Source organism: Patagioenas fasciata, chromosome 5 (assembly GCF_037038585.1).
Source record: "Patagioenas fasciata isolate bPatFas1 chromosome 5, bPatFas1.hap1, whole genome shotgun sequence".
NCBI lineage: Eukaryota > Metazoa > Chordata > Aves > Columbiformes > Columbidae > Patagioenas > Patagioenas fasciata.
This window is the reverse complement of record NC_092524.1, coordinates 47399174-47426445: the sequence shown is the minus strand read 5'-3', so window position 1 is coordinate 47426445 and position 27272 is coordinate 47399174. Positions and strand designations below refer to the sequence as shown.

At 52.1% G+C, this 27272-nt stretch overlaps 1 protein-coding gene across 1 annotated transcript; it reads left to right on the top strand.

Annotated features, from left to right (window-relative positions):
- Positions 1-3130: 3130 nt before the first annotated feature.
- On the top strand, positions 3131-25591 carry ISM2 (isthmin 2). The gene is made up of 6 exons (XM_065839978.2): positions 3131-4151; positions 18902-19162; positions 19645-20002; positions 20840-20980; positions 21467-21544; positions 22059-25591. The coding sequence occupies exons 1-6, from the start codon at positions 4014-4016 to the stop codon at positions 22574-22576; spliced, it is 1494 nt and encodes a 497-aa protein (XP_065696050.1). The 5' UTR covers positions 3131-4013; the 3' UTR covers positions 22577-25591.
- Positions 25592-27272: the final 1681 nt, after the last annotated feature.

The window sequence follows — 27272 nt, the reverse complement described above, 5'->3', positions numbered from 1 at the left end:
GTGTATATTTTTACAGTTTATACTCAGCCTGTGGAAGAGCCAAGCATGCTGGGGTCTGTGTGAGTGGCACCTTCTCCATGGAGATGCGAGGTGCCTGTGGTCGGTTCTGACACGAGTGAGCACTGAGCTGTCTGGGAACACCTGGTGTGACCCCTCAGCAGGTGCATCTCTGGCTTCCACGCTGGACCTGGCACCCAAGCAGCATTGGACCACTGTTTGGGAAAAGCCCGGTCAGTTGACCTATGTAACTTGAACATGGTTTTAAAAGAGGGAAAAAAAAAAAACCAACTCAGATGCCATTGCGACGGCTTGTATTCCTGTAAACATCCCCAGCCTCGCTCTTGATCACCTATTCAAGGATTTGGACATGAAACTAGAGCACAGCCATGATGCGTTTGTGTGAAGTATTGTGCTTTATGTTTAACTAACAAGAGAAGTGTTTGGTGCAGACAGTGGGGTGGTGTGTTTACATCCCCAAAAGGGGCTGGGTGAAGGAGATGACAATTGTGCTGTGTGTTGAAGGCCTTAAACTGTGACGCTTGGCATGAGGAGTTGCAATTAAAACTGACCTTGAAGAATGCAGTGGACTTTAACCCAAGAAAGAATACTCTCTGCTCTTAGTTAAGCAATATGTACTGCTGTTATCTCAGGAGGGAGAGGTTCAACGCAATTTGTGTTTGACCCTGGCTAGCAGCTGTTTAAGGAGCAGAAGAAGTGTCTGTCTTGAAGGCCAAAAATAGTGCGGTTCTCTGCACCGATCTTCCAGTAGTGCAGTTCTCTGCACCAGTGTTCCTATGGCAAAGCATTGATAACTGGTTCCTGGGCTGCTGAAAGTGGGAGAATTACTGGGAGGGTCAGGGACTGCAGAAGCAGTGGCAGCTAGTAAATTAATTTCCTCAACAGTAGGTGCACAGGTCTCACTTGAATATGCCAATGGCTGGTGGCATACCAGAAATACCCATGGCAAAGTGAAACATGCACCAAACTATCTGAATGCCATAAAGCATACTTTTTTTTTTTTTTTTTTTTTGCCGAGTCTCGTCTTGTTCAGGCAGTATTTCTGCTACCCCCTAACGGTATATTATGCTAAGTGCATCTCCAGCCATCCAACATTATTAACTTCAGACCAGTGTGAGAGAGATCAGAGGAACCTTGGAGCCTGAGGCTTTAGGGTAGAAGCCCCAAAGCCAATGGTGGCCCACATTTCCACAAGCCCTGGGCAGAGTTACCAAGTCACAGCACTTCGTCTTAAATTGCACTGTATTCTTATGCCTCTGTGTTGCTATAATGTACATATATATTGGATTTTTTTGTAGATAAGACATTTTAGATAAGATTTTTAAATGAGCTCCCCCAAAAATATTTTATGCCAGATGTCTAATTTTTTTTACACTTGGGATTAACATGAAGTTGGATGTTTTGTGGACAGGGAAAAGATAAATGGATGGTACATTGGCTTTACAAGGGTAACAATGCATGTTTAAAAAAAAACACAACAAAAAACAACAAAACAAAAAACACTGGAGAAAAAACTGTTTGGGAAAAAGAATTATTCAAATATATTCTGTGTTCTGCGTAATAAAGACTTTAAAAAAAAAAAACTATATTTTTATTTATTTTTTTTCTTAATGCCAGTGAGGCTTTTGCCCTGTTAGTGGGACCAAGCCCTCTTCACCTTCCTTCCCAATCCCTCCACCACTCTCCCCCTTCCCCCCCCCCCCCCCCCCCCCCCCCCAAAAAAAAAAAACCAACAAAAAAAACAACACAACACGCCACTGAGTTTGCTAGTGGAATGGCTGGGTAAGACCAGAGCCTGTTTGAGAGCTCAGGTGAGTCAGTGTCCTCCCCTGGCCTTGGACTCCAGACCCAGGAAACCTTGCATGTGGTGTGGATGCTCAGCTGCTTCTTTCCAGTTTCGGGTCCATTGTACAGCAACAACCGTGATGCACAGGCTAGAGAAGCTGTGTCTGTAGTGGAGAGACTGCTCTGTGGAGGTTGCTGCTCGTCCTGGTGGGCAGCACATTGGTGGCACTCTCAGCAGCTCTGTGCTGCTCATGTACAGCTGGCTCTGCTTGGCCATCAGGCTGCCCTTGGGTGCTGTTCCAGGGGATTCCCACCAGTGGGGTGAGTGTCAGACTGCCATCAGCTGTCATGTGGCTAATGAGATGTTTGAAAGGGCTTCTTGATCCACCTCACATGGGATGCTTGACCTCACATCTGTCTTGCAGTCTGGGGCTTGTTTTAAACATTTCCTTCCATTCATCTCAGCCCTAAGTTTGCAAGAACCAGATGTTGGAATCTGAAAAAAGAGATTCAGGTCCTGTTTGCAACTGGGTGCATGAACGGGCCCAGGTGATTTGCAGGGTTGTGCTAAGGCTACTGTAGCAATGCTGGACTTTCTTTTGCCCTGCTAGGTGTCCCTTTCTGGGGTCTGTGCCAGCACTGGCACTTTTCCTCGGTGGGCTGCAAAACCTCCTTTCAGTGTTTTTTCCCTAATAATTCCTTCATAATAATTTCCCTAATTATTTCCTTCACAAGCTGATGAATGCCTGTGGAGATCTTGGAAAAGCTGCTCTCTAGACCCCAAGTAAACAGCCACACCATATTTCCAACAGGCTTTAGGGGCTAGAAAAGATGCTGCCGGCACAGGCGAGAGCAGATCAAAGAATAAAGACTTATTTTGAGTGATGGAAACTTCCTCCCGCAGCTCGGGAACAGCCGGAGCTTTGACTCGGGAGCACAGAGCCCTATTTCTGCCTGGCACCGCGCTGGCCCAGCTGGGTGGTGGCCCCATCCCCGCTCTCCAGTGGAGCGGCCCCAGCCCCGGCGCTGCAGCCCGCGGCCCCCGCTCGGAAAAGGGGAGGGGGCGGCCTTTGGCGGGGAAATCCGGCTCCGTACACGAAAACTTTTCTGCCCGGGGGTGAGGCGGGAGGCTTTGAGTCCCCGATGCGGCTGACCCTCTCCCCAGCGCCCCCGGCCGCGGCTCGGCCCGGCTCCCGCCCCTCCATCCTCCCCGCCTCATGCGGCCGGGCCGGAGCCGCTGGAGCCCGCGGCCGCCCCACCCCGCCTCGCCCAGAGGGCGCTGTCCCGGCTCTCCGCCGGGGCTCCCCCGGAGGGCAGCGCCCGGTGCCGCGGGGCTTGTGCAAGGCCGGCGCCGCCGAGGCGAGCCGCCGCCCGGGAGCGGAACAAAGACCCCCGGGCCGGCGCCGCCGGAGGGACAGCGCTCCCCGGGGCATCTCCGGGGCGAGGGAGTCGCGGCCGCCCGGGCCATGCAGCTGCCGGGAGGGGGGAGCGGCCGGCGGCGCCCCGGAGGGGCAGCGCTCGGAGGGAGCTGGGGGGAGGTTTGGGAGCGCCGGCAGCCCACGAGCGGGGCAGGGGCGCGGCGGGGCCGTGCCCGGGGCCGGCTGCCGCGCCGCTCGCCCGGGAGGGGCTTGTCCGCGCCTCATGAAACAAGGAGCCTCTCCCGGGCGAGCGGCGGGGAGCGGCCGCCCGCCCGCCCTCCGGTGCCCGGCATTGCTTGAAGAGCCGCAGCAGCACCAAGAAGTGATTCGGCGGAGGGGTGGAGAAGAGGAGGAAAAGAAATCAGATTGCCGAAAGGATTAGGAAGGGGGGTGGGGAAGCGAAGCCCTCTCTCTCCCCCCCCACCCTCCGCCCTCCCCGCACACACTTGGGAAGCTTTTCAGAGTTATCCTTCAGCATCAGTGGCACCGGCGGCGAGCCCGGGGGAGTAGCGACAACGAAACGTGCTCGGCAAACTGCAAGAGAGATCAGAGGGAGCGGAGCGGCCGGGAGCGGCCCGGGCCGGCAGACCCTGCCTCGGCCCCTGCCCGCACCCGCGGGGGACTGCACCTCCCGCCTGCGGTACTTTATATATTATTGTTATTGTTATTGTTTTACATTTTTCGCCGCTCCTCTCGCTTACTCGAGGAAGGACAGGTTTTGTAGCTTCGCGGCGGGCGCGCTGCCGGGCTGCCTATCCTGGGCGTGCGAGGTGGGGCGAGAGGGAGGAAGAGATGCCTGTGATTAGAGGGAAAGTTGTGCTCATCCTCGGCTTCGTCTTTCTGACAACTTTCCTGGCTGCGGTGCGAGGGCTGCCCGTGAGGAAACAGCGCAGCAACAGCCCGAAGGAGAGGAGCTCCAAGCTGGCGGAGGTAAGACAGCCTTTGGGGAAGGATGGAGAGCGAGAGGGTGCTGGAGCGAGTCCTCCTCACCCTCTCCCTTGCCCGGGAAGGCTGAGGAAGGCAGCCGGCCACCCAGGGCTCCCGCGGAGGCCGTTGTGCATCTCCAAAGGGAGCAGCATCCAACACGTGTCCCCGCGGCCAGGCAGCCCGGAGCCCCCGAAGGAAAAGCAGCAGCCAGGAGATGCAGCTTTCGTGCCTCCCCTCTTCTGGCCTGGTTCTTTACTCGCTGAGGGGCCGAGCCCTTTCCCGGCCTCCGGGATTTTCGGCTAGCCCCAAGTCTTTGCATTGCACACAGGCTGCAGGAAAGGGGCAGTTCTAGGTGCTTAGAGACCAGCACCGAGTGCCGTGACCCAGTGCCCGGGAAGATCTGCCTCCAGAGGGCAACATCCCTCGTAGGAGACAGGAGTCCGGCCACAACCCAACCTGCAGTAAAATTAGTAAGGTTGGTGGCTTGCCAGGAACTCCAAAACTCTGCTACTACAAAAATAAGACGTGACAGATTTCAGCCACCGTCTCTTCTTCCCGCTGGGACGAGCCTGGGGCAGATTCCAGAGTGGTCGTGCTTCGTTTTCATCTCAGCAGCCTGCGCCCCGTCCAGCATCCCCGGGCAGGCGGCCTCGGAAGCCCCCGCGGGCTGTGGGAAGGTCTGTAACAGACCTCTACACTGCTCACTTCTTGGAGAGCCGAGTCCGGGCCAGCTCTGGCTTTGGAGTGGGAATTGTAGAAGCGGAAATTTCAGTCGGCAGTGAGGGACTGGTCAGACTAGGAACCAACTGGTAGGACCTGATGGGGATGATAAGGAAGGGGATGGGGAAAAAACAAACTACCAGAAGAGCTGGAACAGGGTTTGAGTAAGAAAGAAAGACGACTGAATGGTTAAAAAAAGTTGTTTCCGTGTTGAAACTGTTCTCCGGAGAAAAAGCAACTCAAGCAGCAGAGCTGTATTTAAAAAATACCCTTTTGAAGAGTGCTATTGCTAAAAGTGGGCGAAAGAAAGAAGTGTAAAAAGTGATGGCGATAGGAGGAGGTTGAGCAGGACAGGGTGAGAGCAGCTCAGCCCTTGCTGGTGACACAGAGCAGTATGGGGAGCAGCAGGTTTGATCTGCAGGGTCAGTCAGACTGGCAGAGGAGGTGATGGGGATGTACCTTACCGATAGTTATTGTCAAAAGATGGTGATGACCCATGGTGGAGTGATGCTGGTACCTGCTGTGGGATGCATTAAACTCCATTCCAGCATGAAGTCCAGGGAACAAGTGTGAAGAAAGAATCTGCTCTGCAGAAAGCCTGTTCAATGGGCAAGAGAGGGCACAGGTTTCATCCAGCCAAGTGCCACCAGTTGAGCCTGGTAATGGTTTTGACTGGACCATAGAGTGAGCAGATGCATATAGGACTGCAGAGGATGTTACCTGCTGTAGTGCTGGTGATACCATGTTGGTGCTGTACTTTGCTTGTGACCCTTCAAGCACAGGCAGATGCTGGTTGACTCACCAGAGAAATGCCAGTATGCTCAGGCTCCACGTGCAGAGAGAGTAGGGATTTACGCTTGAAATCCTGAAAAGTATTGCAGCCCTGTGGCGGGGGGCATAGGATAGGGAGAAAATGCATGTTAGGAAGCTGTGCAGGTCCCCACCAGAAGACCCTGCGGTACCATCTCGGGCTCCTTTTTATCTGATGCCTAAAATGCATCAGGAAGCTGGGCGAGCTGCTGTCGATCTCAATTTGTGAATGGGGAGCATTGTGCAGCTGGCCGAAGATCACAGACAGCGCTTACACAGCGGAGCCTCTGTCCCCAGGACCTTTACTTCTCGCAGAAATACAAACATTTAAGAAGTTTACAAGCAAAGGCTTGAGGGTGGAGGTCAGGAGCACAGAGGAAGATGAAGAATGGATGGATATGTCTGGGGTCTGTTGGTGCTCCTGTGCACACCCTGCATCCCTCCGGGCGCCGGCTGCACAGCGCACATGGCAGGGAGAAAGCAGTAGATATTGGCACGTGTCTTCTAGTTTGGGGAGGAAATCCTCTGTTTCTGGTCTGCGTGGGGGGGAATTTGGAGCAGTTGTGCCTGGCTGTTTGAACTAAAGCAGAGAGCACAAGCGCAGCAGTATGATGGTTTAAAAAAAAGAAACAGAGTGATTTTGGGTCATATGCACAGATGGTTCCTGTTGCTGTGCTGATAGGCCCTGTCTCTATGGCAGCAGGGCAGCCACAGCTGGAGTATTGGTTACACTCTGGGTAATGCCCTACAGATGTGGGTAGAATGAAGGGGGCCGGGAGGAGAAAAATAGAACTGACAGAGCAGAGCAGATAGACAATCAAAACCATTAAGCAATTATATAACTGACTTATTTTAATTTAGCATCTTTATTTAAAGCAAACATTTTTCCTTGGTTTGGAATTGAATGGGAATATTTATAATCTGTGTTGAGCCTCAGAGTTACACTTCTATATTAAATAATTTAGAAAAATCAAAAATATTGAGGTTTTCATCATTTTTTTTAGTTAGAAAGCCTTTTCTTTGCAGGGAGGCTGAAGGGAACGTGTTTTATCTTTGATCAATAGCCTTATCCACATGTCCCAAAGCCCTATACTTCAATTAGGATCTGTTACTTCCAGACATTACCAAAGGAGCGAGCACTTGCATTTACATATTTTCAGCTGTGATAGTGTGCAGAAAAGTTTTGCCTGAGTTACTTTGAGTGCAGCATAAGCAACAGATGTAGTGATAATATTTTATATTTCTTCAGTCTACTTGACTGGAAGCTGAAAGGCAGAATATTTTCTTTCCAAACTGTGACTACCAAAAACCTACAGAGATATGATGTCTGCTGATTCTGAGGCTTTTTGTGTCTGTATGGGAAGGCGGGTGGGCTCCAAAGCAGCAGGCGGATGTGCAGCAGGGTTTTTCAAAGTGCTTTTGCATGTTAGATGCATCACTCTCTGATGTGGGCAGAAATGTGGCAGGTCCAAGTGCGACCCCATGCCAGCGGCTCTTCAGATTTAGGTAACTGAATACTTGGAAAAGCTTGTGTCCCTTGTGGAGACAAAGGACAGCTCATCACATTGCTTAATGCTCTGTTTATTTGTGAAGTCGGGGGTTAAATGCAAAATATGTTTTGATAAACTCGCTGGATTTCAGAATATTGGCTTTGTGCATTGTTAATAGATGTTTGGATTCTTTCTGACCGATACCAATCGGTTCCAGTGCTCTTCTAGTAAACAGAAAATAACTAGTGTTCTAACATGCTAGAAATGTAAACGTTAGAAGTTGTTAGATCTGTGTGAACCAACACAACCACTTAAAGGACTGTGTGTAGAAATAAAAGTAGGAGTGGTGATGCTGATGGGGTGTTGGTAGTGAGCATCCCGGCGGTGCTGGGGTGCGGCAAAGCAAGGCAGCAGCGGTTTATGGAGGGTCCAAGCTGCTCGGCCCCACTCTGGTGGGCTTGGTGAGTTCTTGGTGGGTGCTCCTTTGCAGGAGGGAACCACTTGGAGCTCCCTGAGGCACCCAGGGTGTTACTGCAGGGCTGATACAGGGGCAGGGTGAGAATCCAGGCTGGAACTTGCTGTCGGAGTTCCCCTGGTCTGAAGCTGTGAGCAAAGAAAACCTGGTGTCTGCGATAAGAGATAACAGAGGGCAACAAAAGAAATATCAAGCGTAGCGTAAGGGCTGTAGTTGGCTGCAAATCTTTGGGTTTGTACAGCACCTGGTATGACTCGCTCCTGGCCCCTGAGAATTAAGGAAACAAATAACAACAGTATGTATTATTTACTGGTTACATCAGGTAGAGAGAGCAGTGACAGGAAACTGTGTTTAAAACTGAAGCTCTACACTGACATGTTTTGCTTGCTGATTAAAAATCAGCAGCAGCCGTCTTGATTTAAATCAACCTGCCCTGTGCATAGGGAGGGAGTCCAAGTTTGGAGGAATGCATAAGAACTAAATGTATAGCAGTGACATGATGCCTGGCTCTGGTTGCCAGCAAGCAGAGAGTTAGGGAGCTCCAAGGCAACCTGGCATGGCTGTACTAGATAAAAAGTGTTAAAGGGAAATATCAGTTGGGTTTGAGTGGGATTTGTCAACTGTAAGCTGAGGTAGCCCTGTCATTTGGGATCCCTAATGTAGCCCAGATACACGGTGTGGGGAGGCGAGTGTGGTGATGGGCTGGCACAGAGTTCTGCAGGAGCCTCCCAGGTGCCTCCCCCCAGGTCCTGGTCCCTCTTGACTCCCGGAGGTGTCTGGATGGGAAGAGGGTCTCACTTTCCCCAGAGCCATCTCACCCAGCTTGTGTTGTCACACGTCTGCCCTGCAAGGGGACACCTCCTGGGAGAGCTCAGCCTGGGTGCAGGTGGTCTGCAGGTCGGTGCTGGCTGCCTGCACAGCCGGATCCCCACAGCCACTGCGGGCTGTGTCAGTAGCGGAGTCATTTTGCCTGCGGATGTGCTTTTTACCTTTTCATTTCTTCAGCAATTAAGCGTTCTTGTCCCTGGCTTTGTCCTTGGCAGAGGTCGGATTTGTGGGTACAAAACGTGCACTGAAGCATCCTTCCGCTCTGAAAGGGGCTCTTTGTGCGCAGGGAGGTACTTCACCCTTTGTAGCAAATTTCCTTTTGAGAAGTGCCAAATTATCTTAGTCAACACAGTTGAAAACCCTCCCGCCCTGGGGCTGAGGCAAGAGCAGAAACAAAGGGGAGCCGGGTGTAGGGAAGCTGCCCAACAAGGGGGCTTCTTCCCTTTTCACTGCACAAATAGGTCTGCTGCCTTGCCATTGTCACAATCAAAGGGGTTCCTGTAAAAGGCACATGTAAGGGGAAGAGATTAGGCATAAATCGCTCCACAGGGCATTGCCCAGCCCTTTCTCTGGGGTCCCAAGAGTGACCGGCGTTTGCAGATTCTCTTTAAAGACAGGCAAGCTGGGGGACTCATCCTGCCTCCAACTGTGGTCCCTCCAAACCCAGCGAGGTGATGGAGGGAGTCTGCTGGGATTCATTCCCACTTTCCTCTTGTTAGTGTTTTAGGGATAGGGAGCACAAACTCAGATCTTCTGTTTTCCATAGTGTCAATAAATATTCTTCCACTCAGAATGGTCCCCAAAACAAGATGTCCGAACACTTCCCATAGGGAAGCCTGAGCAAACTGGGCGACAGTCATGACAGCAAAGTGGACAGTGCTGCCAGCTCCTCCAAAGCAAATGTCATCAGCCAGAGGCTTGGTTTTAGTATAAAATACCAGAGCCTGTAGCCAAGAAGTAGGGAAAAGATTGCCACCGTATTTTGATGTCGAAATGTTTCAATTTCAGACAGAAGCTTGAAAGAGTGCAAGACATTTTTAGTAGATCGTTTTTGCAGGGAACCTTCTTTGGAAGGAGGGAGGTCCTGGGGCTTGTCTGAGAAGCTGTTGTGAGATATACTTATCTCAGTACTTACGAAATGAAAACACCAAAAAGATGGTGACCTACCTGCCTCTGAGTCCTAGGTGGCTCTTGGTGTGAAGGGTACCAATGCCTCCTGGGCTGCAGGTTGTTTTAGTCTCCAGAGAAATGATACAATTTCAAAGGGAACGAAATGCAGTTAGTTGTTGCCTTCTGCTGGTCCCCAGTACCACTGGATGGACGTGAGGGGGGGACCCAGCTGCAGATGGCCGGGAAACACTGGTGTGCGCGGGGAAGCAGTGGTGAGGCATGGGTTTATGTTGCATTAGGAGCTGTTGGGTGATGTGATCTGACGGGGCCTTATCTAGTGCCCAGGACTTGGGGTGTGAGGCAGGGCTGGCAATGTGTCCCCAGCCACGGGAGCCTCCATCATGTTGGGTGCCATGGGAGGCTGGTGCATGACAGGGGTGCCATTGTCCATCCGCACTCCAACAGCTGCAGCCTGGGAGTGAGCAAGGAGCCCTAGCTCCTTCCTGGCAGCTGAGCCCAAGGCACTCGCCAGGCAAGGGGAGGGTGGCTGGGAGGTGCTGCAGGACATGACCCACCAGTGGAGGGTCAGCACCTCTTCATCTCCCTGGGATGTTCTCTCTTCCCCACCCCTTCAACGCTCTCTCCTGCTGCCCTTCTGCCCTCCCCTTAGCCTGCAACCACTCCCACAGCAGCCAAAATCCCTGGAGAGGACAGTTGTACCACACTATGCCGCACCTCCAGCAGGACAAGGTGTTGTACAGATGTCTTCACATCTGCTGTTCCTGCCCTTGCCCTCTGGGGACACTGTGGTTGTATTACATGGTTAAGCTGGCTGCTTCCTGAAAATCAAAGATTCCCCCTTAGGGAAGCATCTAATTCTTCTCTCCTGGGGCGCATTCACAGGGTGGACCCCTTGGTGTCACCAGTGGAGGAGATATGGGGCTGCCCAGAGCTGCTGTGGCCATCTCAGGGGCAGCTTGGCTTCCCCCATACCTGGATTTACAGCTTGGGTATTGCATGTTTGTGCCCTCCTTGGGCACTGGTCCTGAGGTTACAGTGGGGTCCCACTGGGAAATGACCAGCCGAAGGGAAGAGGAGGGGTCAACTGGGGGCTAAGATGCTGGGGAAGCAGGGCTCCCCATTGGGATGTGCCCTAGCTGTCCTCTGACTTTGGACTTGCCTCTGCAGCCCTGCAAGCCTCAGACTCCCGCCTAGTGGGGAAAAAAAAAAAAAAACAGTTTTTGTTGTTGTTGTTGTTTTGTTGTTGGTTTTTTTGTTTGGTTGGGGTTTTTTGTTTGTTTGTGGTTTTTTTGTTTTGTTGTGGTTTTTTTGTTTTTTTTTTTTGAGGCATTTAGAAGTAGCAGAGGCCATCCTGGAAAAGCTTATGAACAAGTGAATTACGAACAACACAAACTGGAGCCAGAGAGGAAAGTTTCCCCTTCCTGAGACCCTTTCTCCAACCCACACTTATGGGTGGGACTCATTAAATCCGAGCTCACCCCAGGCTGGGGAGCTGCGGCCAAGCACCTGGGGCAGGGGCTGCTGCCTGCGAGTCACCCCAGCTTTGCTCCTTCAGGAGGCTGAGATGCAGCATCCCTGCCTGGATCAATGCCCATGCAGATGAAGATCCTCTGTGTCCAGCGCAAGTGCCTATTTTGTCTGTTGTTGAAGCGATCCCCAGTGGATTTACATCTCTTCAGTTTCCTTTCTCCAGCAAATGTCTAACCCCAGCCATGGAAGTGGCAGCTCTGTGGTCAGCCCCATTGCTTCTGCTTTGGCTTTTCCCAGCTCCAGGGGGCTGAGGCATACATACCCGGGGAGGATCAGCTGCTTTCCCTGCCTGCACGGGGGAGCATCCCACCTCCCCTGCGTCCCCCCACACTGCAATATCCTCCAGCTGGCTGGCGTGCAGGGGGAGGCTGGCGTTGCTCTGGTCCCTCCAGTTTCTGCACTTGCTTTGCTGTATTTGTGGTGGGGTTTTTTTCCTGTTGCAGTTTTGCCTGGGCTGCAGTGGGGAAGGAAGCAGCAACTAGGGCAGCTGTAGGGTTATAGTGTGCAGGCTAACAAATGTGGATCATTAGCTGGAACAAGTTAATGGTTGCTGAAGCACATGGGGTTTAGAGCTGGAACAAGTTAACAGCAACTCACTCTGATGCATTAAGAGCTTATGCGTATTACAGCTCAACTATGTTAAGAGAAAACATGTGCCCTAGCAGGAGCATTTGCCAGAGAGCACCAGAGGGTATGGATATGTGTCTGTCTGTCTCTCCAGGGGCACCTCCCCATGCAGCCCATGGGGGGGCCCTGCTTCCACACTCACCACCATGCTCTGTCTGAGCAGCTCCCACCTGGCCAGGCTGCAGCAGAAGTCTCAGATGTATCTTCTTCCTCGGGTAAGGGTGCCTTGCCGCGACCTGGGCTCTTCGAAGCCAGTACTACCTGTCAAGAGTTGGCCCTTGGACCCGTGCATTTGGGCAGTGTCTCCGGTGCAGGGACAGCCCCAGCTGCTGTGCTGGGACACGTCAGTGGTGCTGACCAGATGCCCCAGCTTCTCCACTGCAAGGCCTGTGTGGCCATGTGGGAGGCAAGGCAGTCCCTCCTGAGGGGCAGGTGAGGAAGAGAAACTGAGCCGTGGTGACCTTCCTGAGAGGTGCAACATGGGAGACCTGTGTCTATTCCTGGCCTTGCTGCAGGGTTCCTGAGAGACCTGGGGCAGGTCATTTTCTTTGTTTGCAATACGGGGGTCTTACAGAATTTGTCTCAGTGTTAAAGAGGGGGAAGATATTTATGGTAGAGAAGCACCTGAGTGTGACATTGAGGAGGGCAACAGCCAGGCATGGTGAGAGATGAAAAGCCACCAGGCTTTTCCTTGTCCTTCTCATGTCACAAGTGACCTGGGGAGTTGGCTGAGGATGTTACGGACAAGTTACTTATCCACGCACCCACAGGAAAGACAACTCCAGTGAGAGGGGCTGGGTCATGCCCATGGGGACATGCAGTGAGGAGCACTGATGGCAGCCTGGCCGACCGCCATGTTTTCAGTCTTGTACAAAGTCAACTACGCTGCGTCCTTGCTTCTTGTGGTGCTGGTGCTTCTCTGTGCCGTTGTGTCTTCTGCGCCAGGGCTGACTCTGCCTCAGGGGCAACCAAGTCACCGACCTTGGAAAGTGTTTTCAGATTACAGTTGTTGCAATTGCGAGACATGAAAATAAATGTGAGACATGAAAATAAATGTGAGACATGAAAACAAATGAGACACATGAGGAAGCCTTTGATGCTGCCTCCTGCAGCTCGCTATTCAAGACAGCTGGGATGAAGCTAGTTACAAGAGAGTGATTCCATATGATCTAAAGTATTTTGATAACTGCATTAAAATTATAATCATGAGGGTGGAATAATTATCTGCACAGCCCACAGTTTGCTGCTGACTCCTGCTGGTCTGTCATAAACAGGATCTGCCCATGCAAGCATGATAACCAAGTGCCTTGTCTGTTCCACAAGCACTTGCAGAGCTCTCCCAAAACTTGAAGGGAGATGCTTGTGTCTTTATTCAAAACAAATCAAAACCAACCAAACAACAACAAGAAAAGGAAATAAAAAAACAACACAGCAACAAAAACCAGCACTCAAGTGTGAGCTGATCCTGAGGTTGACCAGTGAGTAGAGCAGTTGGGAGATCATGGTCCTGCTCTTCACTTGTGCCACAGCCCCTGTAACCCAGAGCAGAAGAAGAGAAAAGCAGCTGGAGGTGTCCAGCTGCCTTTGGTTACCTCTGGCAGATCATCCAGAGCTCACCTGTCAAAACCCTGGGTGATGGCTCCTGCTAAACCACCTGCCTATAAGTCTAAAGGTGTTGTGTTTGATCATTTGAGATTGTGGCTCGGGAGATTTTACAGACGTTAACAGGGACGGGGTGGCATCTTCGCCTTCCCTGTTTTCTCATGGGTGCCCACCTGGTTCTAAACACCTCTGGAAGCAAGCTGTGCTTTGGCACGGCTCTGGGAAATCCGTTAAGCAGGTGATGAGCTGATGGGTAAGAGAGGTCACTTGCCTGATGTGCGACCAGTGGATTTCCCATCTGGCTGAAGGACCCTGATGGTGGATGAGCCAGGAGATTCAAACTGCAGCCCCCCGGAGGCTAAGGCAGTCTCAGCTGGCTGGGCTAAACAACCCTTTTCTTTGAGCAGTGTCTGTGGTGGTGTCATCAAGGAGAGAATATGCCCAGCGCTATGGGAGGGAGGCAGCATGGCATGCTGCATTTGTTCTTGTTGATTACCCTGCTGTTCAACCTTTTATTTTAGAGACTTAATAGTGTTACTTGTTAGCACTGGGAAAATCTTCCTTTTCTCTACTCCCACCAGTGTAAACTGTCCTCAGCCCTTCTGCAAACTGCAGCCCCAGAGCTGCCAACAGACAGGCTGGGCTTCCTTCTGAAGCAACCAGCCTGTGTCCCTCTACTTCCATAGCTTTATAACAAAACCCAGCTCTGGAGTTGTTCCAGCCCACTTTCAGTCCAAAGATAAATTTCATTGGAAGGTGGTCTGTAGATCATTGAAGCTCATTAGGTGAATGTGGAAGGAAAAGCTAAAAAAAAAAAAAAAAAAAAGGCTAGAAAATACAAGAAACGTTCTGATTTCTATTTTGTATTTGGCTAATTCATAAGTGGGCAAATTTGCAACAAACTGCATGACAGATTTTAAAACAATGTTGTTGGGAGCTTGGAGGAAAGAGTAGGAAGAGGCTTATGTAGATTCAGCTCTATTCAGGAAAAGAACAGTAGTTCTTCTGGTGGAGTACTCGTTTCAGTACAGCTTGGTAAAACTGTTCAAAGGAAACCTAACACAAGCAGTAATGTTTAAGCAACAAAACCCCCCATTCCTTATAATTATAGCCCAGTGCGATACCGACCTTTAGCAAATACGTCATTTTCTTCACTGCAGTGTTAACAAACCCGAAGCACAGCCCGAACATTGCCTCTGACCTGACCTGACTCCCGCGTACACGGGTTGGTTTGATGCAAGCTGAATGAGTTTATGTGATTACTAATTGGCTCAGAATAGGTGTGGGTGGAAGCTGCATCCTCTGAGCTTGTCCTGTGCTGGGGACTCACTTGCTCTGTGCTGCTCGTGCACAGGCTCCAGCAGTGCAATGCATGGGCTCCAGCAGTGCTTCCCTCCTCCAGGAGTTATCTCAAGCATACTTGGCTGGGGTTTAACCCCATGATGAAGAGCAGCTCTGCACAACAATGTATTATATGTAGCTAAAAAGAGCACTGCTGTGGGTTCACTGGTAACTTGCAATGCATGCAGAGATGCTGAGGAATGTGCTGGAGGGACAAGTACCTGTGGTTGTGGTGGCAGCATAGTGGTGTCTCTGATTGCCAAAGGGCAGTACAGCACAGGAAATAGTTTGTTCACTTTTTAAACTGCTGTGGAGTCTGCGATGTCATGTCTCTAATCATTTTTATGTAAGAGCTGCAAGCACGTGAATGTTGGTCATTTGCTTTCTTAAGCCAGGTTTAGTTCAGAGTCTTAGAGAAGTTTATGGCAAAATCACAGATTTTAAGACCAGAGAAATCATTAGATCCTTGAATTTCTTCCCTAGCACAGATGCAATACATATGTGTTGAGCCCAGTGACATGGGTTGACTGTCTCCACAAGAGATAATGCTACTTTCCTTGTTAGCTTGTTCCTGTGGTTAGTCACTTACAGTGTTAAAAGCATGATCCTTATTCCTCAGTTGGATTTGTCTGGCTTTGACTTGAACACATTGGTTTCTATTATGTGTTTCTGTTCTGGATTAGAGAGTCTCTGGTGCCTGATGGATTATTGCCTTAAAGAACTGGGAAATCAAGTCATTGCTTTCTCTTTTTAACATGATAAATTGAATCGTTCCAGTCTTTCACTGGAAAAGTTTTTCCATCCTTTCCTTCATGGGCATGGGTTTTGTGGCTGCGCTCTTCACGATCTTCAGATTCCAAAACAGTTTTAATAGAGGTGTGTAGACTAGAAATGGGAAAATATCAGCCTTTACTCTCTAGAGTATCAGCCTTTCCCCACACCTTTCCTATAGACCCTGTTGCCCGTGCTATGTACAAAGTAGGCATGACACTGGGGTGAACTGTTGATGAGTTCCTTCCACTTCCTAATACTGTTGCTGAGCTTGTGCCCCAGGGTGTTTAGGTGGTCATTCCTACAAGCAGGAGAGCCTGGACTATGTGGGAAGAGCTCTTGGGCTGGTAAGGAGGCAGGTGTGATCGTGCTTATATCCTTCAGTCTAAACATGGTCTTCACAAACAGAAAGTTCATGCTCTTTCCCAAGTGCCGCTCCAGAGTTTCTCTCAGGTTCCTGCCCTGGAGACCCTTATTCCCAGATAGGCAGCATATCCCAAGTGTATGCAGGAGGAGCTGCAGCAATTCCCCCTTCAGCTTTTTCCTTTGCTTGGTGCTGGCTGGTCACAGGAGAAGGCTGGAGCTCGCCTGCGAGATATTGATGGCTTCCCAGCACTGCTCTCTCTGCTTCTGCAATGTGGTGGCCAGTGTCCTTCCCTAGCAGAAGAAGAACGGAGCTGCCCAGCGATGGTTTGCAGCCCTTGCGTCTGGGCTCCACAGAGAGTGGGGGAGTAGAGTTTTCACCCTGGACAGGCCAGCTCTTCTGTTCCCTGAGCTGATGCACTGCAGTGGCTTAGCTCCAGGCTTGGCAGCTTTATCCAGCTGTCCCTCAGGCAGAGCAGAGGAGAGGATGGGTGTTGTGACAGGAGTGTGGCCCCCAAGGGCAGCTGCCTATGTGGCTGGCAGGAGCCCTTGGTGACACAGAAAAGACACATCTGCCTGTCAGGATCATGGTGCCATGGATGCTCTGACCTGGAGGGAGCACTGGTCTCATAGGACCTTGCTAAAATCCATGGCTTGATCAGCTGTGGTAGGGCACTGAGCAGGACCTTGCTCAGGAGGGACATCTTCTGACACAGGGACGAATTTTAATCCAGTGAAGCCTCAGAGCAATGCAAACTTTAGCAGGAGGGAAGGGTTAGGTAGTGCAGTGGAGTGACTGTCACTGAAGGACACTGCCATTCAGGGCAGACACCCCTGGGGTCTTTGTACCTCTGGAGGTTTTGGGAGCTGAGGGAGCTCTGTTCACCCTGTGATAATCTCACAACCAGTTCCCCTGGGGCAGTTTTATATATTCCCTGTGGGAACAGTGCTCTGAATTTCTTGAGCTTGTTTAGGCGTAAAATCTCAATTAGGCACTGAGTGTAAGTTTGGAGACTTGGAGTCTGTTCCTGGCTCGCGTGCTCTGATGTCCTTGGGTGAGCTCAGATCTTGTTGCTAGAGGAGACCTCACTTTCCATGTGTATTAAATTTGGGTTGTCTGTGAAATGAGCTTACCCAGCCCTGATAAGCTCCTTGCAAATGAGGCAAGAGCACCAGGCTTGCAGAGCTGTTGGCAGCCCCTTGTGCAGGGGCTGCGTTGGACACGTGTAGCTGGCAGTAAACCCAGCGCCAGCGGGTGGTGTGGCACGGCCAGCCCCGAGGCATGGCCAAGTTTGCCTACTGAGCCTCCCTTACTGTTTCTGCTTTGTCAGGGCTCCTTCTTGCTACCTCCCAGGGAATCCCTGGGCATAAGAAGAGACCTGAGGAGGGGCTAAGGCACCAGGAGACAGACTGGGTCAGAGCTGAGCATCCTTCCTATGGGTCCTTCCCAAAACCACTGTGGTTTTGCATGGGAGCAGAGGGAGCTGGGAGGGGAAGGTGCAGGCAGAGGGATCTGTCTGTGCCCACATTAGCTGCCAGCAGTGCCACAGAAGCCCTCCCAGCCAGGGAGAGGAGTGAACCCCAAAGTCTCTTGCTGGGCAGCCCAAGCTCTCTTCTCTCTAAAGCCCTCTCTCCTCCAGCCCCATCTGGCGAAGTCTGTCACCAGCCCTTCTCCATGCCCAGCCTGTTCTGGGCAGCAGCCAAGGGACCAGCAGCATCCCCGCTGCTCTTTTCCCTCCCCCAGGGATGGGGGTGTCGCGCACTTTGATGTGCGGGCACAGGGCTGGGGACAGGCTGTGTGCGCTCATGAGAGCCTGGCCAGGCTCCAGCTGCCTTTGAAGTGCTCCAGTGATCAGGATGAAAGGGAGGGGAGTCCTTCCCCAAACCATCTGGCTCTAATTGCAGGTAGAAATGCCTCTCTGCATGCCCCGTGGGGAGGGGGCATGCCGCTCTCTTCATTAATCCCGGGGCTCTCAGCTGGGCTGACATGAAGGGCGAGAGCTTGAACAAAAAGGGGTTTCAGCTGGGCAGCCAGAAATAGGCAGACACTGGTGGAGATACTGGGGGTTTGGGCACCTCCACTCTCGGCCTTGAGCCACAGGGCCCCACAGACCTTCCCAGGGACAGCCCATGCTGCGGGGGGGCTTTGCCAGTTGTTCCCATCTCCGGTTTCTTGGGCGCACTGGAGCCTGCTGGCCCTTTGACTCATCTCTTTTATGCCGGCGCGTGCTGAGTACAGGGACAAGGAACGTGGGAACTCAGAGTGAGCCCGGCTGCTCAACAGGCTTCGCTGGATGCTTCCCCAAGCTCCTGGCCAGCCAGCACCGCCACCTCGCCGAGGCTCCCTGCCCACTCCACCTGCTCCTCCTGGGCAGAGCTGGCCACAAAGTGCCACTTGCCGCTGCAGTGGCAGCAGTGGTTAGAGCCACTGGCAGCACTGGCAAGTAAGTTGTGTTGTATTTGGCTGGGCATCTTCCCTTTGCCAAGGAGGTGAAGGCAGCTGGGTTGTATCTACCAGCAGTTTCTTTCCCTCCTGGTGATAGCCTGTGGGCAGCATCTGAAATCTCAATGAAAGCTAAACCTATGTTGCTTGAAGTCATCTGCACTAACATTGACAGCACAGAACAGTTTATTTAGTTTTCCCCCCTTGTCATAAATCACTTGTTAATAAATCTTATATATAAGTATATAAAATTATTAAATATGAGCTCTGGTAACTCTGTGTCCAGAAGCAGCCCTTGCCATTACCCATCTCCAGAAATGAAGAGATGGCCAAAAAGGGAGAGCGAGAAGTGGTAAGCCAGGTGAAGTGGGCAGAGGGATGTGGACAGGGTGGTCGCAGAAATGGGAAGCTCCAGCCTGAGGAGACCAGCACAGCACATACCACTGGGTATTAACTTGATTAATTAATTAACGTCTTAATCATTGTCCTACTCCAATGCTGTGATGAGACAAGGTGGAGGAGCCATTTGGTGCAGGAGATGGGACTCTGCTTTTCTGAGCAGTGGTTTGCTCTCCACAGAGCCACCCTCAGGAGACTTCTTCACTGCCTCTTCCCTCTCCAGGTCTCTGCCTCATCTGACCCCCACTCAGCGGGGGACGAAGAGCTGCCGCCATCGGGCAAGGCACGGGGGCTGAGGCGGAGCGGGCAGGCTGGCCCGCGGCGGCACCGGCGCCGTGGGGTGGCTCAGCAGGCTGCCAGGAGCCCGGCAGTGCCCAACCCTGGCAGCGCCAGCCGGGAAGGGAGCCTGCCCTTTGTGCTGGACCTGCAGAGCTTGCCAGGACTGGCCAATGTGGACCTGAGCGCCCAGAACCCCAACATCCAGGTGGGGAGCGGGTCTGGGTGGGCCATGGAGGGGGTGCAGGCGAGCACCACATGTTCCCCAGCTTCAGTGGGTTCCCTAAGAGGAAAGATCTCATGAGTGGGGTCCATGTGGCCGCTTCCATCTGTCTTCTTGGTAACTACCAGATGCAAGTAACTGGCACAGACAAGCTCCTTGGCAGAGGAATTTGCTCATGGCCTTTTCCCTCTACCCTAACAGCCCCTCTCCATAAATGCTCCTGTGAGAGTGACCTCTCAATTTCTGAGGGTGGTGTTGGTCCCTGTGGGTGACCACCAGCCCCCCTGTACCTCCTGCTCTGCCTCTGGTCAGTCTCTCTGGATGAGGCGAGACCTCTTGTACTTGTTGCATGGTCCTGTAGCCCCAAGCATCTCTGGCCTTTCGGGCCGGGAACCACTGTATGCGCTAGTAGATCTGTCCCAGGGCTGTGCCCCAGCTCACTGCTCTGCCTCATATCTGGCCTCCAGGTGACCATTGAAGTGGTGGATGATCCTCAGGCTGAGATGGAGATGGACTTGTTGAAGGAGACAAGCAATGACTGGTCCCTGACGTCTTCTGAGTGGCTGTCCCACAAGGATCTCTTCTGGCCCCTCTTCTGGGAATACACTGACCCCACTGAGGAAGAAGAGGAGGAGGAGGAGGAGGAAGATGAAGAGGATGACAACCTGGATGTAGGGGACAGGGAGGAGGAAGAGGAAGAGGAGGAGGAAGATTACACAGCAGAGTATGAGGAAGAGGAGTCCATGCTCAGTGGAGTGGGAGGTGACTGGGACCAGCAGTGGCCTGGGCAGAAGAACTGGATCTTTAAGGAAAAATATAACTACGGTGAGTCCTCTTGGGCATATGGAGCTGCCCTGCAGACTGGCACTGCCCTCCCCTGCCCTGCAGCCCTGTCTCATGCAGGGGGAGCAGCCCTGTGCTGGGGATCACAGCACACTGGTGCTCAGTACCTACTTAGAAAATAAGCAAGCATACTGAGGATCAAGGCCAGCACCCAGCTGGCGCTGTCAGCAATCAGGCACACCAACATCCCAGCGGGAATTGCCCTTGCCTATGATCAAACTGCAGCGTGGACTGTAGTGAAGGCATGCTCAGATGAGAAATACGGTATAAATGTTTAATGGCAGGTGCTGCTGCCATGCACTCAGGTTCCTGCAGCGACACCAGTGCCAGAAGCCTTTGCCACAGGCCTTGGCACCCCTAGGAGAGGAGCTGTGGAGGGCTAGATGGTAGGTGCTGGTGGGCAGACAGGCCAGGGCACTGCAGCAGCTCCCTCCTGCAGCTTCCCAGCCACAGGCCCCAAACCAGTCAACCTTTGCTAATGCATGATGCTTCAGCATCATGGCCAGTGCATCAGGCAGGTTTGGTGAGGATGGGGATGGGCAGCAATGCCTGGCTGGGTCATTACCACCATGAGCGAAGCTGTGGTAATCAACGCCTTTGCTCAGGGGCTGCTTCCCTGAGGTTGCCAGCGAGGATGAGGTTGGCCCATGTCATCATGTGGTCAGGCACCTTTGTGTGCCCCAGGCAGCGATGGCTCTGTGTCTCTGTAAAGGGCATCCCAGGGATGGGGAGTTGCTGAGGGAGGTCCTGGGTGGCTGCTGGCTCCCTCCTCCTGGGGCTTTGCTGAGTCCACCTCTCTGCCTCTCCACTGCCATGCAGACTATGAAGATGAGGAGGAGTGGAGCCCATGGTCCCCTTGTAGCATCACCTGTGGCAGTGGCAACCAGAAGAGGACCCGATCTTGTGGCTATGCCTGCACAGCAACGGAGTCGAGGACCTGCGACCTGCCACGCTGCCCTGGTGAGCCCTTGGCTTGGGCACTGTCTGACCCTGATGTGGGCTGATATCCTGCTGCTGTGGGCTGGGTGTTGCTCATACTTCAAGAACTGGTTATGTTTAATGTGATCTAGGCTTATGACTGTGGGGGTCTGTTTCCACAAAGAAGCTCTGATGGGGCTTCATGGCTCCCCTGGCAGTTACGTGGTGCCCAAGGGTGGTAGAGCTGGCATCCAGCTCAGTGTGTGACTCTTTGCACTCCTCCTGTACTGGGAGCCTGAAATCCTCTCCTGAGGCATACTGACAGGTGGCTTCATCAACTGGGATTTACATAACCCACAGCCTTGGGTGGGTCTGTCCTGTGTGTCTTGCTGCTTTCCCTTCCTTCCAGGCAAAGCAGTGGTGGGACAGGGGGTGAAAGATAGTTGGTGTCTGGTGTCCTTACAAAGGAAAAAATCCCACCACTCCTCCTGTTGTTCAACCCGGCTCTTTTTTTTTTCCCCTCTCAAGGAGCCGAGGGGGAAATGGTCTTACCCACAGAGGAGACTCCTTTCAGAAGTGACAACACCACAGAGCTGTTCAACTCAGGTCAGCCTCTGCCTTGCACTGGGGCTTCAGTGCCAGACCCCATGGGGGGTGTAGCTGGCTGGTGGGGAGGGCTCTGCCAAGGGCTCCTGCGTCTGGTGTCCCGACCTAAGTCACCCAAACTACTGCCATGTGCAGGCTTTGGCAGTCATGCTGGGAAACCGAATTCCTCCCACAGCCCTGGTGCAACACAGTCCTGCTTTACAGCACAGTGGTTGAGGCCAGCTTGCCATGTGCCGTCTCCCATTGGGGGATGATGCCAACCCAGCCCCTGTAGCAATGGGTGCTTGGGGCAGAGCCCCTGTGAGGGGCAGCTCTGCACCAGCATGAAACCCCCTTACTCTGTTACTGCCTTGGCAATGGAGCCTGGCTCCAGCCCGTCCCAGGAGCCTGGCTGTTCCTGCCTGGCGGCTGCAGGCTCCACCAGTGGTGCTGGCAAGGCCATGGGCAGACAGCAGTGGGGTAAAGCAGGGTGCAGGCTGTGCATACCCTCATCATTTCGGTACCCTCCCCCCAGAGGTGGACAGCTGTGAGAAGTGGCTGAACTGCAAGAGTGACTTCCTCACCAAGTACCTGAGCAAGGTGCTGACGGACCTGCCCAGCTGCCCCTGCTCCTATCCGCTGGAGGCCGTCTACAGTGCTGTCAACCTGCGGGATGAGCAGCAGGGCAAGAGCTTCCGATGGCGGGATGCCAGCGGCCCCAAGGAGCGCCTGGACATCTACAAGCCGACAGCACGCTTCTGCCTGCGCTCTATGCTCTCCCTCGACAGCACCACCCTAGCTGCCCAGCACTGCTGCTATGACGAGCACACCCGCCTCATCACCCGTGGCAAAGGGGCTGGCGTCCCCAACCTTATCAGCACCGAGTTCTCCCCAGAGCTGCACTACAAGGTGGACATGCTGCCCTGGATCCTCTGCAAGGGCGACTGGAGCCGCTACCATGCTGTCCGGCCTCCCAACAACGGGCGCCAGTGTGCTGATAACCCCCCTGAGGAGGAGTACCTCTCCCAGCTGCAGGAGGCCAAGGAGTACTAGTCACAGCCACGCTCAGAGGAGCCATGGCCACTGCTGGCTCCCACCCTGGCCCAGCCCAGCGAAGTCCAGGCCCTGCTGATGGGCTCCTCAATGGTGCCGGGCAGAGCGGGGAGGATGTGCTGTCCATGTCCTCCCCTCAGAGGGTGCCTCAGCCCCCCTTGGATTTCCAAGGGCACCGGAGGTTATGGCGGTGGTACAGTGCGATCCCTGCCATACCACCCGCACGCTGGGGTGCCTGCTCTGGTGCACGAGGAGCTGCAAGGGATGGGAGGCATAAAGTGAATGGGGGCTGCTCCCATCTGCTTTTTTATTCTCTACAATCTTTCAGTGTAGCCTGAAAGCTGAGTGTCTGCAGGGTAAAGTGGCCTCAGCTCCTGCTGGCCTTATGGTGTGTCTGAGGAGCTGGCCTGCTGCAGGCAGTTGCGGGCTCTTTCCTGTACGCCTGTCCTGGCACACGCTGGTCTGCTTCTGAAACTGGGGCTGGGTCCTCCTAGGGAGGGTCAGGGCTGTCCCAGCCACAGGACCACCCCTCCCCTCTGGATTTTGCATGCACAGTTGGGAAGGAGCAAGGGGAAGCCTGGCAGGGTTTCATGGGTCCAGGGAGTGTGTGGGGCAGGAGGAAAGTGACCACCTGGGCTCCCTTGGCAAGATTGCCTTGCCAACACAGTTTTGGCTATGAAAGGGAGAACTGAATGCCAGAGCCAGACAAGGGTGGACCTCAGAGGAGGTCAGCACAGGGAGGACACCACCTGTATGCATTTCAGTCCCTCTGCCTCAATGCTTGGGGAGCAGGGTGGTAGTACCCATGCAAGTCCCACCACTAGCCCAACTCCATGCCTCAGCTCCCTGGCAGCCCCTCAGCAGGTTTCAGTGCTTGAGAGCATCCATGATATGGCCCAGCAAAAGTTCTGCATTTCCCACCCACAGTCCTGCCAGGGGCAGGAGACAACTCAGCCACCCCTTGTGCCATTGCTGGAGAAGAGCAAAAAGCACCAATCCAAGTTCTCAGTGGGGATGGGAAAAAGTCAGGTGCCACTGGGAGTACCCAGCACTGCACCTCTCTGGTCTGCTGCTGGCCTCAGACCCTGCTATGTGCTGTGTCTGCCCTGGTCCCCAGCGAGAGGAAGCCCAAAGAAAGCGAGTTGTGGGTGCACCCTGTGCTCCTCAGGCTTGCTGCCTGGCCAGGTGAGCAAGTGTGGCTCCAAAGGAGGAAGACACACCCATGCTAATAATGTCAGTGTCTGGTGTCTGCACATCATGGATCATGATGCTCCCCATTAGCACTTTGGTCACGTCTGGGTTTTATTCAGCTTTTTACAGGTCCATGGCAGTTTCTCCCAGCATGTAGTGTAAGCTCCCAAGTTTCCCACAGAGAAACTAGGCTGAGCACCTTTATCCCTGGACATTCAGTCACTGAACCTGGCAGAAACTGTTCATAGCTTTTATTTAGCAAATTTTATGTGTCAGAGGAAATATAAGAGCAAGTCAAGTGCATGTAAAGAAGAATGGAGTCATCTCTAGACTAGAGGTTTCACCCAAGGCTACTTGCTGCTCCATGTTTTTCTGCAGGATACTGTTGGACAAAAAAAAAATCTGGGTGCACAGGTCTTTGGTTGACTGTCCTGTGCTAGGTCTGTCCTTGCAGGAGCTTTCTCCAGGGCCAGTGAATGTTCATGGTCTGATAACTCTTTGGGGAGTCTTTCTGAGAGTGTCTTACATGTGTTGAGTGGATGTTGATCCTTTTGACTTGGTTATTGATTGAATATTGCATTCTTGGTCATCAGCACCTAAGACTTCATTGCTAGTAAAACAAAACTATTAATGAAGTTATCACTGATTTTTTCGTATTTAACTACTATTCCATACTTGTATCCCCAGACTCCACTTACGAGTGCTATTGAAACCTAGGCAGACACCATCCATTTCCCAACAGGCATGTGGTTGTAGATGGCCAGTGTTATGAGTGAGAAGGAAGACACAACCAAATAAACACGGATGGAGACCCAGACCCTGGTAAATTGTCTTGACAATTACGTGTTCCCTACCTCAAATGGCCATTTGCTCACTAGTTTCTGGTAAAGAGGTAGCTCATAAGGAGGTGGTCAAGAGGGGGTTGCAGTGATCCAGTGGCTTGGTTTTGGGAGCCTGGGATGCGTGTGGGGAGGCTCAGCAACAGACATGGAGGCATTTGTATGGGACACAAACTGAGCAGCTGAAGCCATGGAAGGATGAGCTTGTTATCTTCTGTCATTTGGTAGAGCATCTTCATTTTTTTTTTTTCTTGTATGTCATCGTTAGCATCAGCAGACTCTCAGAGGAGCTTATCATCAGCACACAGGCTTCTTTAAAACAACCTCGTGTTAAATGTGCCTAGTGTCCAGTATTAGACCCACACATGGAAGCAGGGCCTCTACAAACAGCCTTTCTTGAAGGAGAATTTCCACAGCTCTGCCAATTTGTTTGTCAGACTGGCTGCTTTGGAGCCAAGTGCTCTTATTATAAGGACTGTTACCCAGGATTTGCACCCTCCTCCTCTATATACTGGTTATGTCAACCAGTCTAACCCCCAAAAAAGAAACTCTAATTTCTGTAATAAATGGAGTTCCCATCCAAGGGCAAGTTGAAAATTTTCTTGCATTGAGCCCCACCCCTTAAAGCTGGTTGGAAGGTGAGTGGCTGTTCTGCCTCGCTGCCTCTATGGTTTGGATGATACAGGCATGAACTGGAGCATGAGAAATGAGAAGCAGTGTTGTTCCTCACATGAGCACCTTACACACTGGGAGACTTTGCGGGAAATCATGAGAAAGGTAGACATTAAGCAAGCATTTATTTTTATATCCTATCAAAGATTCTGTCCAGCCCACTGCTATTTAAGTGATGAATCTCTAAACTTCCACTCCTTAAGTTTATTGTGTTTTTAATATATAATATATAAAAAATATCTTTTATTCCTACAAAATTTCACAGAGAAGAATTCTTTATTCTGATGCTGCAATAAAGCACTTTATGTATGTACGTGTTGCTGCTGTCATTCAGTTGGGACTGAAGCATGTGTTGCTATTTGTTTTGGCTGAGAGGGTTGACACTACGTTGAATGTGGTGTGTCTTCGGTCCCCAGGCCCAGCTGTACTGCCATGACCCTGGTGGCTTTGCTTCCTTCCCTTACCATCTGCATTTGATGGTGTCTGGCTGCAAGAATCGCAGCTGACACAGACTGGTCAGAGCCTGCTGCCACAACCATGGGCTATGTGAAGTTCTGCTCACAGGGAAGGAAGCCTCCTGCAAGAAGACTATCAGGGTCAGTGCTAAGAAGCAAATGCATTGTCTGTGCCTCAGCCCTAACCCCAGGTTTTATTACATGCTCAGCCTGGCCAGAGCTGGATGCCGGCCAACCTTGCACCAGCACGCTGCCTTAAGCAGATGTTAAGCATGGGATGCGATGAAAAAACAAAATAAAACAAACCAAAAAACAGCATCATCCCAGCTGGAAAACTGGTTTGGCAAACCACCTCCAGAGCTGACAGATAACAATAGCAGGGGGATTTGCAAAGATTTCCAGGGATTACAACTTTTTTTTGCTGTTAATTTGCTGTGTAAATTGTGACCATTTCCAAGTTCTTGCCATTTCCAGCTGTTTTCCCTCCTTCTCTCTTGCTCCTTTTGCTTTGTGCTGGCTGCACATCTGTCAAGGGTTATCTGCCACTCCAGCACTGGGCTGTGCTCTGCAGCTGCCTGGCGCCATTGCTGGCCCTTCCCTGGGGGGAGCAGATGGCTCCTCTCAGGGAATCTGCTCTGAGCTCCCTGCTGGTCTTCTGCAACATCAAAAACATTGCTGCATGGAGCCCAAGCCAGGGGGAGCAGGGTGAGCTCTGCTCTGCAGGAAAAGCAGCATAGAGAAAAATCATTCTTTCTCTGGAAGGGCAGTCAGCAGTTGCCACTGTGTACATAAGATGCCTAACATGCCTTTACCCTCTACATCAAGGTCCTTGCTGTACTGGATGATGAGCCTTGCTGTGAAACTCCTGGACTGTATAAATCCTACAGACAGAGGATGTAAGCAGGAAGAATTACTGCCCTAATTCTGCAGGTGCTCAAGACCTGGAGATGTCACCTGAAATCAGGGCATGAGTCTGCGGCAAAGTTTCAGTCTGCACCTTTTCCTACTGCTTTGAACACATGAATTCTTGACCACTTGAGTTGTGTCAGTTTGCCAGCCTGGACTGGAGCTTCATGTGGCTCAGTTGTACCAGTTCTCTGGCATCTGACTTGCAGCTTATTTTGTATGCAGAAGGAGCTGTCCCCAGATTTTGCTGGGCGCAAGGGTCACCATGTGTGTGTCCCTGCTGACCTCTTCTCTTGGCCCCAGACAAGTCAGGAGCAAGCTGTGCAAAGACCTCTTGACTGCAAATGACACCTTGAAAGCTCGAGTGTGGGGTCAGCTGCCATGGGGACACATGGAGTGAGTGCACGTCTCAGGGCTGAATATAAGATGTCATAGAAACTTATTTACAGTAACAGAGATCCCATTTGCTCTCTGCTTTTTTACAGGGCTCCTACTCCAAGAATTTGCTTATTGCAGAACAAAACAAAAAGCCCAGCTGGGCGCAGACGGAGCAGCTTTGGGAGAAGACAGTGGATGATAATGTCAGGCGAGTTTGGCCAAAGCCTGCGGAGCAGACCTGAACTGCACTGTTTG